Source organism: Nerophis ophidion, linkage group LG22 (assembly GCF_033978795.1).
Source record: "Nerophis ophidion isolate RoL-2023_Sa linkage group LG22, RoL_Noph_v1.0, whole genome shotgun sequence".
Lineage (NCBI taxonomy): Eukaryota > Metazoa > Chordata > Actinopteri > Syngnathiformes > Syngnathidae > Nerophis > Nerophis ophidion.
This window is the reverse complement of record NC_084632.1, coordinates 36,596,278-36,609,794: the sequence shown is the minus strand read 5'-3', so window position 1 is coordinate 36,609,794 and position 13,517 is coordinate 36,596,278. Positions and strand designations below refer to the sequence as shown.

The 13,517-nt window shown below is 39.9% G+C and overlaps 1 protein-coding gene across 1 annotated transcript; it reads left to right on the top strand.

The window, feature by feature from the left end:
• Positions 1–844: 844 nt before the first annotated feature.
• LOC133540833 (regulator of G-protein signaling 5-like) lies at positions 845–9,521 on the top strand. Its single transcript, XM_061883790.1, has 5 exons — positions 845–969; positions 1,130–1,213; positions 1,295–1,356; positions 6,028–6,194; positions 6,264–9,521. Exons 1-5 carry the CDS (start codon positions 926–928, stop codon positions 6,477–6,479), a joined length of 573 nt encoding a protein of 190 aa, XP_061739774.1. The 5' UTR covers positions 845–925; the 3' UTR covers positions 6,480–9,521.
• Positions 9,522–13,517: the final 3,996 nt, after the last annotated feature.

Here is a 13,517-nt window from a genome sequence, read left to right as displayed (position 1 = left end):
CTTATACTCCGAAAAATACGGTAGTACACTTGTTATTAGTGAGAATACCGTATTTCCCTGAATTGCCGCCGGGCATATAGTATGCGCCTGTCTTGAATTACTGCCGGGTCAAACTCGCTTTGCAAAATAATTAGCTTATGCCTAGAATTTCCACCGGGTCAAACTCGTCACGTCACGAGAGACACTTCCCCTGTCATCATTTTCAAAATGAAGGAGGCTGATTTCAATACCGGTAATTTAAAATCGCATAAAGGGAAGAAGATTTTAGAGCTATTCAGTAGGATTTAAGGTCCAAGCTTACATCACACTTAAATTTTTACTGCATACCTTTGGTAAGTGCGGGAGTGAGAAGAGGTATTAAAATAATTAGCGCATGCTTACTTTTACCGCATGCCTTTGGTAAGCGGCGGCAATTCAAGGAAATACGTTATACTTATTTTAAGGTATTTTTGGGTTCATTGAGGTTAGTTAATTGTACTTGTTTTGGAAAGTCTTGACGAGCCAAATTTTCTTGTTCTTCTGGCGGTTCATTTTGCTTAGTTCAAATAAAATACCCCTCATTTTTGTATTTTTTTTTCTTGTTTTTGAACACTGACGTTTTGCAGTGTGGTGTATACCGTTTGGTCGGTTCAGTTGTTTTTGGACAGGATGGTGTTTTCAAGGACGCACTGGACAAATATTTATTATCATTTGATAGAAAATTTCCTAGCTTCCTCCCTGGCTGACTTCATTATCCGTCTAGACCCATCCCTTTTTTTGCTCCCATTGGCCGGGAGCTATGATGACACGTCGGAGGCAGAGGCAAAGACTATAAAAGCTCTTCTGCAGCTGTATTCAGACACAGGGTCGATCCGACTTCCGACTGAGGATATTTAAACCACCGCTTTGACACAAGATAGTCCACCAGCCCTGCCTGCCTGCCACCATGTGCAAAGGACTAGCATCCCTGCCTACCTGCTGCTTGGAAAGGTACAAGACTCATGCGATCAGAGACGGATTACAAGAACTCGTATGCATGAACCTGTTTTTGGTGCGATGCAGCTGGTTAATTTTTAGGTTTATTTACATGGACACAAAATAATTTACGTGCGGCATGTAAACATGCATATTGTTTGCTTTCTTGTTCCAGGGCCAAAGAGCTGAAAGCAAGGCTCGGAAGCATATTGCAAAAACCTGACGGGAGTCTGTTCTGCTGCAAAGTAGGGAAAAACAGGTGAGATGGGTTGATACCTGGCTTTTGTTCCGCCGCAGCACGTAGTTAATGTGTGCTAAATATGCACCGTTTGTTTTCTAGGGCAACCCTGGAGGAATGTCTGAGGTGGAAAGAGTCGTTTGAGCAACTCCTCACCAGCAAATGTAAGAATATATTTGTGCCTCTCTGTCTTATCATAATTCCCCGAACTGTCTTCTTCTGTGAAAATGGTGGGATGGATGCTTGATATAAGAAATGATTACCGTATTTTTTGGAGTATAAGTCGCACTGGGGTATAAGTCGCATTTTTTGAAGGGAATTTATCTGATGAAACCCAACACCAGGAATAGACATTTGAAAGGCAATTTAAAATAAATAAAGAATAGTGAACAACGGGCTGAATAAGTGTATGTTATATGAGGAATAAATAACCAACTGAAAAGGTGTCTGGTCATTCCAATAACTATAAAATATAGAACATACTATATGTTTACCAAACAATCTGTCACTCCTAATTGCTAAATCTGATGAAATCTTATACGTCTCGTATCTTACGTGAATGACATAAATAATATTACTTGATATTTTACGGTAATGTGTTAATAATTTCACACATAAGTCATTCCTGAGTATAAGTCGCACCCCCGACTATCAAAAAACTGCGACTCTAAAACGGTTCATTTTAGAATTGATTTTAAAATCTCGCTCTTTGTTTTGAAAGCCGTACATGGACTGGCACCTCATTATATCTCGGACCTCATCCAAATATACAATTCTGAGGTCCGAGGGCCAGGTCCAGCTCCTGGTGCCCAAGACCAGACTTAAAACCAGGGGAGACAGGGCCTTCTCTGTGGTCGGCCCTAAGCTCTGGAACATTCTGTCCCTGCATGTTTGAACTGATCCCACAGTGGAGTGTTTTAAGTCTCGTCTTAAGACTAATTTTTATTCTCTGGCTTTTAACACTACGTGTGTTGTGTGGTCCTCTGTTGCTCTCTGTGTTTTAAAATTTGTATTTGTATTTTCTGTTTTAATTGGTTTCACCCTTAAAATAATTTTTAATTATATTTACATGTATTAATTTTTATTTTTTGGTTTTTATTTAGTCATTGGTGTAGCTCAGGATAGTATGTTGTGCAGCACTTTGGAAATATTTTGTTGTTTAAATGTGATATATAAATAAAGTGGATTGGATTGGATTATAGTCCGAAAAATACGGTTACTTTAAAATGTAGTTTTGTGAGTGTTGATGACACAGCTTCGCAACAGTTGATGTTTTAGTTTCAAGCATGTTTTACTCAATATAGGTCATCAAATCTCAGCAACAAGCTGTAATATCTTACTGAGATCATTTAGGACCAAAACCCTTAAAACAAGTAAAACACTTCAACATAAAATCTGCTTAGTGAGAAGAATTATTTTATTAGACAGAAAATAAGTGAAGTGAATTATATTTATATAGCGCTTTTCTCTAGTGACTCAAAGCGCTTTACATAGTGTAACCCAATATCTAAGTTACATTTTAAACCAGTGTGGGTGGCACTGGGAGCAGGTGGGTAAAGTGTCTTGCCCAAGGACACAACGGCAGTGAACGGGTTGGCAGAATCGGGGATCGAACCCGGAACCCTGGAGTTGCTGGCACTGCCACTCTACCAACCGAGCTATACCGTCCCAAAATACGCAAATATCAGCCTTATTTGAGATTTTTAAACTTACTTAGATTCAGTTTTTGCAGTGCAGGGGTGTCAAACGTACGGCCCGAGGGCCGGATCAGGCCCACGGACAGGTTTCATCTGGGCCCGCGGGATGAATTTGCTCAGTATAAAAATTTACCTGAAATAAGAGATGTATCGGACTGCCAATATTATCGGTTGATAAATGCTTTAAAATTTAATATCGGAAATAAAACTCTGTGCATCAAAAGGCTCTTAACATGTTATATAATTCATTCGTACTCCCATATCTTAATTGTGTTGAAATCTGGGGCAACCATTACAAATCAAACCTCATTGATTGATTGATTGATACTTTTATTAGTAAATTGCACAGTTCAGTACATATTCCGTACAATTGACCACTAAATGGTAACACCCGAATAACTTTTTAAACTTGTTTAAGTCGGGGTCCACGTTAATCAATTCATGGTAATGTCTATGTTCTTACTTCAAAAGAAAGTAATTAGAATTGTAAATTATGCGGATTATCGTAACCATACCGATGCTCTGTTTATTAAACTAAAAACATTAAAACTACACAATCTTGTTGACCTCAACACTGCTCTTGTGACGTACAAAGCTCATAAGCACATGCTGCCAGGGTGTCTACAGGAGAGGTTCAAACCTCAGGAGAGTCCCTATGACCTCAGAGGGTCAGCTGTCCTTCAGAAAGCAAACATGTAAGAACGCAATTGAACTCTCATAGGCACTGATTTTATAGTTTAGCACCTCCGTGCGTGCAATTTTTACTTTACACCCTATATAGACAACACATTCAGAACATTCGTTCTCAGGACTGGACTGGACTGGACTGTGCACCTTACCTCCTATTTGCACTATTTAGTTTATTTCCTTCCTATGTTTTGCATATTTATAAACTGTGGCACTGAGTTTTGCATACCGTATTTCCTTGAATTGCCGCCGGTGTGCTAATTAATTTAAAACCTCTTCTCACTCCGGCTCTTACCAAAGGCATGCGCTAAATTTAGGCCTGCGCTTATAAATTTGAGTGTGATGTAAGGATACCATCATGAAAAGAACATTTAAATTAAAAAAAAACGTTATTATGGTCTTACCTTTACTTATAAATGGAGTCCATGTGCAGATTCTTCTGATCAAAAGCATCGATAACTTGTTTATAGAAGTCTTCCTTATCTTTCTTCAGTTTTAAAAGTCTCTCTGTCTCGATGGAAATCTTCCTTTATTACCTCCTGCTTCGATTGAAAGTCCAGTTTAGAAAACTGTTTTATTTTAGATATGTAATCCTGCATGTTAGAAGTGCAAGCGAGAGGAAAAAATAAACGATCGATGCTCACTCTTGCTGCCACTTTTTCTGCAGCCGAGTAGTCGCAAGAAGGATCACTAGCGCCCTCTACCACCAGGAGGCGGGAGTCATTTAATGACTCATATTTGACACACGCCGCTACGGTATATTAATAAAACTTAGCTGCTTTCTATTCTTTTTAGCATATTCAATAGCTTGGACCTTAAATCTTACTGAATAGTTCTTAATCTGCTTTCCTTTTTGCGATTTCAAATTATTGAAATCAGCCTCCTTCATTTTGAAAATGATGACAGGTGAAGTGTTTGACCCGGTGGAAATTCTAGGCATAAGCTAATTATTTTGCGAAACGAGTTTGACCCGGCGGAAATTCTACACATGCGCTAATAAAAATAATATATTGCGAAACGAGTTTGACCCGGCGTTGATCCTGAGCCGGCGGTAATGCTAAGCATGCGCTAATTATTTTGCGAAAGGAGTTTGACCCGGCAGTAATTCTATACAGGCGCACACTACATACCCACCGGCAATTCAAGGACATACGGTATTTATAGACTGTGGCACTGATTCCGGAGTGGCTTTTAATCTCCTTGCACCTGTAGCGATGTCGTACTCCTTTGCGTTGTGTTTTTCCCCCAAAGACGACACCCAGTCAATCTTCCGGCTCAAACATAGTTTAATCTGGTGAAAACAATCATTGTGAGTCTCCAATCGGCCTCTTTACATTTACGTGGAAGACAACAGAATGACTAACACATTACACACGATAAAGAAAACACCTGGTGAAAACAATCACCAATCTTTACATTATAAACCTGTACAGAAATAAAACAAAACACAACTTAACACAAATGTGTCTTTTGTAAGCCTACAGCCACACAGCTAGTGTTGCGTTTTGACCAGATGTTCCTCAGAGGGAATTTAAGCTGCTGGTCACCCCCAAGTTCTTTTGATGACACATAAACTGATTTTAAATGAATCCCAGACAGAATAGGTATTTTGACATTTTATTCCAAAGCTTTGGAGAGACCAATCCATGAACAACACATTCAAATCGCATCGCCCAAGTTGATCTGAAAATACTACGGAAGTCTTGTCTTTTTCACTACGCCACTCGCCCTTCCCCCTCCCCTACGGAGCGAATACACTTATCTATTGTCTTCCTCAGCTGGAGGAGAAGAGATAGGAAGAAGGGGTATCGCCGTTCCTTCATTCCCAGCACAAGGTCGTCTGCAGCGTACCATCGGTCAGGATATAGGGAAAAGATAAACAGAGTACAAAATGGAACAGTAGCTATTTCAAATATGTGCATACATTGGATAACTGTTTCAGATGTTTATGTTTTTCGTATCTGTCCCTATTTCAAATAAACTTTAATAATAATAATGACTATAGAGAATAGAAATAACTTTTAAATGTGGATATATGTAGATATCTATCTCTAATTCACGGGGCGCCAGAGAGCACAACGTGGAAGACGGCGGACTGACGACACACACGTGCCTCAGCCTGGACGTCTGCTGTGACATGTGACGTTCAATGACCATAAAAAAATATAGGAAATAACAGTACTGAAATTAGAATAATAACATTTGCTAAATAAAGTGTTACATTACATAATGTGTATATGTAATAAATTAGAAAAGATGAAATTAAAACAAGAAGAGTGGTATGACAGTGAGCAATTGAGATCCTAAATGACCTCTGTTACACACCTGTGTGTAGTGACTATAAAAGGCATTCTATTCTATTCTATTCCATTCTACTTTCAGGACACGCACAGTTGTTTACGTTCACATTCGAGTCCGCTAATTCAATTCCCTCTCTTCTTCCCCCTCAAGACGGACTGTGCGCCTTCACCGCCTTCCTGTTATCGGAATTCAGCGAAGAGAACATTGCCTTCTACTTTGCATGTGAAGACTACAGAAGTACCAAGTCTCTGGCCAAGCTGCCTGCTAAAGCCCAGAAGATCTACAATGAATTCATCGGCAGCGAAGCTCCCCGAGAGGTAAGAAAAAAAAAAAAGGTTTTGATCTATTGACGCAGACTAACCTGGTTCTGTCTCGGGTTTTCCCAGATTAACATTGACCATGAAACTCGTGACGCCACCAAGGCGAACATGCTGTGCCCGTCGCTCTCCTGCTTCGACCAGGCCCAGCACAAGATCTACATGCTCATGGCCAAAGACTGCTACCCACGGTTCTTGCGCTCGCCCGCCTACGGTGATCTCGTCAGCCAGGCCAAGCCCGGCGCCGCGGCCACAAAGCAGCATCGGTCGGGGAAGAAGGTTTGAGCTCGCTCTGCGGACCTCATCGAGGGACGGGACCGTCATGAGTGCAAAGACTTTGAAAAGCTGACAGGAAAAGACAAAAACTAAACTGAAGGGTGATTGTTTGCTCAACTGGAATGTTAATGAGGAGGTTATGTTGTGTCACAAAAGGGGGTTCTGTCTGTAGATGTACTAGAGCATGGGTGTCAAACTCTGGCCCGCGGGCCAAATTTGGCCATGCATGTAATTTATTTTGGCCCTTGACATTAGAGCTGGCCCGCCGGTATTATAACACTGCATTCACCGCTAATACTCATACTTACCAACCATCCCGATTTTCCCGGGAGACTCACGAATTTCAGTGCCCTTGCCGAAAATCACCCGGGGCAACCATTCTCCCGAATTTCTCTCGATTTCCACACAAACAACATCATTGGTGACGTGCCTTAAAGGCACTGCATTCAACGTCCTCTACAACCTGTCGTCCCGTCCGCTTTTTCTCCACACAAACATTGCCGATCATACTTGGTCAAACCGCCATAGAGGTCACACTGAGGGTGGCCGTATAAACAACTTTAACACTGTTACAAATATGCGCCACACTGTGAACCCACACCAAACAAGAATGACAACCACATTTAGGGAGAACATCCGCACGGTAACCCAACATAAACACAACAGAACAAATACCCAGACCCCCTTGCAGCGCTAACTCTTCCGGGATGCTACAATATTTGAAACTGGATTTTGCATGTCACTATAAAGTTATACAAGCCTTGCTCGTTCCTTATTCAATGCAAAACTTGTTTGGGTCCCTATTAAAAAGGTTAATTCGTTCAACCTTGGCCCGCGGCTTTGTTCAGTTTAAAATTTTGGCCCACTCTGTTTGAGTTTGACACCCCTGTACTAGAGAGTGAAAAAGCTAAGACAGGGGTCCCTAAAATATGATCTGCCGGTCGGATTTGGCCCGCCAGCATTCACGATCAGAGGAATATGTGAAAATGTTAAATTATATATATATATATATATATATATATATATATATATATATATAGTCAAGGTTTCTGTGTTTTATCCGTTATACAATGCTCGATACCCGAGTCAAGTGGAATATACGTTAGTTCAGGAAAAAACACAGAGGCTATATCATCCCTACAAGCCTGTTTCGCAGGTTTCCCTGTTCGTCCGGGGATTTTTATTGTATATATATATATATATACATAGAATTATATGTATGTGTGGGAAAAAAATCACAAGACTACTTCATCTCTACAGAACTGTTTCATGAGGGGTTCCCTCAATCATTATTAGATGAGGGAACCCCTCATGAAACAGTTCTGTAGAGATGAAGTAGTCTTGTGATTTTTTTTCCCACACATACGTATATTACGCTCTACCACGGGATCGAGCACTATTCTCTGGATCAGGGGTCGGGAACCTTTTTGGCTGAGAGAGCCATGAAAGACAAATATTTGAAAATGTATTTCCGTGAGAGCCATATCAGATTTTTTAACACTGAATACAACTAAATGCGTGCATTTTTAAGTAAAACCAACATTTTTAGAGTATAATAAGTCTCTTATTCTTTTTCATAACATTGTTATTCTGGAGCTAATAGAAATGCCCGCTCACCTGCTTCCCGAACACCAATCAGAGGCAGTATTTGAGCTTGTCTTTGCCAGTCAGTCGCCCTGGCGTCAATGTGATCTTTTCTTGCTCTGTGCTGACTTGTTTCATGCCTTGCCATCGTTTTGTGCTTCATGCCATGCCAAGTAAGTTTTGTTAGATTTTTGTTCATAGTCTGTTTATGCGTTAGCTTTCTTCCTTAGCCCAAGTTGTGCCTCCGCTGTGAGCGATTTTTGTTTGTATCTTTTTTTTTAGTTTAAATTAAGTCATGTTTTTACCTAAATGCCATGTCCCGAGTAGTCTGTCTGCCTTCCTGGGAGAACGACCCCGCAGCAAGCTGCGACCCCCACCCCCATCGTGACATAAAATACTTCTTACCATTAATGCGACTTCTTGAACAGGTGCGGTAGGAAACGGATGGATGGGTTTGAATGCATGAGAATGTTTTATATTTTGAACGTTATTTTTAGCACTGTGAATTCCAGCGGAATTATTCATAATTATCGTGTTAAGCAATGTCAGCTAAGATTTATCCGAGAGCCAGATGCAGTCATCAAAAGAGCCACATCTGGCTCTAGAGCCATAGGTTCCCTACCCCTGCTCTGGATGATCTAATTAAGACATATATATATGTATATTATTATATACATAGATATGTATATACTGTTTATATTGATTTTAATTTGAAAATCCCCTGACGTGCAGAGAAACCTGCGAAACAGGCTTGTCGGGATGATATAGCCTCTTTGTTTTTTCCTGACCTAACATATATGTATATATTTGTTTGATTTGTTTGTTTGTGTTTTTTTTAATTGTTTACCTTTTGTACCTTTTTGAATCTGTCCTGTTCAGCTGCTCCGGCAAATCATATTGTTGATGTAGATGCAGAAGTCTGGGATACTTTTCTTGTTGCCTAACTTGTATTCAACTTTTTAAAAAAATGTTTGGATATCATTAGCGTTTGGCACAGCCGGAACGTAGCAGGAGGAAGACTAAGAAAAAAGAAGAAATAAATTGACATTGAAAATATGTATATAATTACATATTATATATACATATATATAAATACATATATGTGTGTGTCATATATATATATAAACATACACGCAAAAACAAATAGATAGCCAGGCCCCCCTCCCGCCCCGAGTCAGAAAGTTTGGGGACCCCTGGTCTAAGACAATCCCACACGATGTTTTAAACGAGAAACGCACTTTAAATTTCCCTTGAGGCAAATACTTGTGTTTGTAATGTCTGTGTCAAAGTTCGACATTTTGTGAAAATAGGTTATGATTTTTAATTTATTTGCCTGTATTTTATAATGTAGATTTTTTTTTTTTTTACACGAAAAAATAATGATGTGCAATGTTATGTTTATAACTGTTGGATTTTTATATGCAATGAAATATATTTAATAAATTGAAAATACATGTGCAAAAGTCAGTTTCGAAGTATTCATTTAATTGATTGTTATAGAAAAATGGTACACGTCGTATTTTTTTTGGTTTGTTTGTCTTTTTTATAACATGTCCTTTCCAGGCAAAAAATAACGCTGAAGCATGACTTTGTTAAATGTTTGGACATGTTTAGTGCTCGGAACGTCAAGACTGGACCGGGAAAGGGCAGAAGGAAGACAAAATAAGCCCGTTCGGGGAATTGTGATAACACAGAGATTGACTGCAACAAATATAACATACAAAAATATAATAAAATTATTATTAAAAAACATTTATGATACACACTCATTGTGCCCTGCGATGAGGTGGCGACTTGTCCAGGGTGTACCCCGCCTTCCGCCCAATTGTAGCTAAGATAGGCACCAGTGCCCCCTGCCACCCCAAAGGGAATAAGCGGTAGAAAATGGATGGATGGATACACAATAATTGTCATAAAATGACGGTTTTTCAATATTTATTCCAAGACTGAGGCATTCTCCAACACATAAGTGTGAATATCTTATTCATGTTGTCTCTTTACGATTTATTTAAAGTAGAGATGAATGCCGATATTATCACCCGATAAATGCTTTAAAATTTAATATCGGAAATTATCGTCATAGGTTTCAAAAAGTAACATTTATGACATTTTAAAACGCTGCTGTACGGAGTGGTTCCTATTATGTGCCGGCCCGTACACATAATATATACGGCTTTTCAAACATACACAAGTGAATGCAGGGCATACTTGGTCGACAGCCATACAGGTCACACTGAGGGTGGCCGTATGAACAACTTTAACACTGTTACAAATATGCACCACACTGTGAACCCACGCAGAACAAGAATGACAAACACATTTCGGGAGAACATCCGCACCGTAACAAAACATAAACACAACAGAATTAATACCCGAAACCCCTTGCAGCACTAACTCTTCCGGGACGCTACAATATACAATCCCCCCGCCCCCAAACCCTACCCACCTCTACCTCCTCATGATCTCTCAGGGCAAGCATGTCTCAATTTCCAAGCTGCTGTTTTAAGACATGTTGAAAAAAAATAATGCACTTTGTGACTTAAATAATAAATATGGCAGTTCCATGTTGGCATTTTTTTTCCATAACTTGAGTTGATTTATTTTGAAACACCTGGTTACATTGTTTAATGCATCCAGCGGGGCATCACAACAAAATTAGGCATAATTTTGTGTTTATTCCACAACTGTATATATCGGTATCAGTTGATATCGGAATCGGTAATTATGAGATGAACAATATCGGCAAAAACGCCATTATTGGACATCTCTACTTTTAACTTTATTTGATCACGCAACAAACACAATGAAAACCCCGTTTCCATATGAGTTGGGAAATTGTGTTAAATGTAAATATAAACGGAATACAATGATTTGCAAATCATTTTCAACCCATATTCAGTTGAATATGCTACATTTTTTTTTTGTGCAAATAATCACCAACTTTAGAATTTGATTCCAAAAGGTTGGGAAAGGTGGCAATAAATACTGATACAGTTGAGGAATGCTCATTAAAAACACTTATTTGGAACATCCCACAGGTGTGCAGGCTAATTGGGAACAGGTGGGTTTCATGATTGGGTATAAAAACAGCTTCCCAAAAAATGCTTAGTCTTTCACAAGAAAGGATGGGGCGAGGTACACCCCTTTGTCCACAACTGTGTGAGCAAATAGTCAAACAGTTTAAGAACAACGTTTCTCAAAGTACAATTGCAAGAAATTTAGGAATGTCAACATCTACGTTCCATAATATCATCAAAAGGTTCAGCGAATCTGGAGTAATCACTCCACGTAAGCGGCATTGCCGGAAACCAACATTGAGTGATTGTGACCTTTGATCCCTCAGACGGCACTGTATCAAACACTGACATCAAATCTCTAAAGGATATCACCACATGGGCTCAGGAACACTTCAGAAAACTACCGTCACTAAATACAGTTCGTTGCTACATCTGTAAGTGCAAGTTCAAGCTCTACTATTCAAAGCGAAAGCCATTTATCAACAACATCCAGAAACGCCGCCGGCTTCTCTGGGCCCGAGATCATCTAAGATGGACTGATGCAAAGTGGAAAAGTGTTCTGTGGTCTGACCTGTCCACATTTCAAATTGTTTTTGGAAATATTTGACATGGTGTCAAGGGGAAGCGAACCATCCAGACTGTTATCGACGTAAATTTCAAAAGCCAGCATCTGTGATAGTATTGGGGTGCATTAGTGCCCAAATCATGGGTAACTTACACATCTGTGCAGGCACCATTATTGTTGAAATGTACATACAGGTTTTGGAACAAAATATGCTGCCATCCAAGCGCCGTCTTTTTCATGGACGCCCCTGCTTATTTCAGCAAGACAATGCCAAGCCACATCCAGCACACGTTACAACAGCGTGGCTTCGAAAAAAAAAAATAGAGTGCGGGTATTTTCCTGGCCCGCCTGCAGTCCAGACTTGTCTCCCATCGAAAATGTATGGCGCATTATGAAGCGTAAAATACGACAGCGGAGACCCCGGACTGTTGAACGACTGAAGCTCTACATAAAACAAGAATGGGAAAGAATTCCACTTTCAAAGCGTCAACAATTAGTTTCCTCAGTTCCCAAACGTTTATAGAGTGTTGTTAAAAGAAAAGGTGATGTAACACACTGGTGAACATGCCCTTTCCCAACTACTAAGTTGATTATTATTTGCCGCAAAAAATAAAGTTTATGAGTATGAACATCAAATATCTTGTCTTTGTAGTGCATTCAAATGAATATGGGTTGAAAATGATTTGTAAATCATTGTATTCCGTTTATATTTACATCTAACACAATTTCCCAACTCATGGAAACGGGGTTTGTACATATCCTTGTTAAAATAAAAATTGAAACTTGTCACCCTTACTTATGACACCCCCTTGTTATGTCTGTGTACTGTAGCACAGAATAAGCAAAGAGAAAAAGAACATTTATTTTTTTGTAGTTCTGTTTCCTTGACATCCTGCAGCCTGTGTTTTGTCTAGTTGTTTCCTCACCTAGGAAACCGTGTGAATAGGAAGTACTTCAGCAAACAGGAAGGAGACGAGGAGAATTGGCAGCACTAACGTAACAGAGAGCGCTATAAAACAATATCGGCTTAGCAACTGTTTGCACTTGCCATCAACTTCAGGCAATAAATCGATGGGAGAAAAAAAACTGCACTGGCAGACCGTTGCTCTTTCCAACCGTTTCAGGCCAAAGAGTTCTTGGTAAGCATGGTGTATGATTGAGATGATGTTGGTTATCTCATTAAATGATTTAGTCATGACTGTGGATCACTAAATCCTGAGCCGAATGTCTGTTTTGTGTATTCAGATGTCATCAGTGTGCAGGCAGTGATGCCGGGCGGGGACAGCTGGCTCACACACCTGCTGCATAATTATATCTTCCCTGCTGTAGTGACCTTTTGACATTTTTATTATAATGGGAGAGCAGCGATGTGCACAATCCTGACCTGTTCAATCATCATCTTTATGGACTACGCAGTATTTGGGCAATTATTCAAGTAATTGATAAACCCCATCTGGAGTTAGAGATGCTACCTCAGTAGAAGCATTTAGGTGCCATCTTAAAACTTATTTGTATACTCTAGCCCAGGGGTCGGGAACCTTTTTGGCTGAGAGAGCCAAGAATCCAAATATTTTAAAATGTGTTTTTTTTTTTCAACACTGAACACAACTAAACGCCTGCATTTTTAAGTAAGACCAACATTACTAGAGTATAATAGGTCTCGTATTCTTTGTAATTACGTTGATATTCTGAAGCTAATTGTGGAGGGGCGTGGCCTGTGGGTCTGCAGCGAAGCGGGGTGTGCCAGGACCAGCCTCAAAATCAGCGACAGGTGCGTAGATGGCCCACCTGGGCCTTGTTGTCTAATCACCTGTCGGTCGCTCTGTTATAAGCAGCAGCCAGGAGGAGAGACAGGGTTGGAGCTGGAACTGGAGCCAGAGC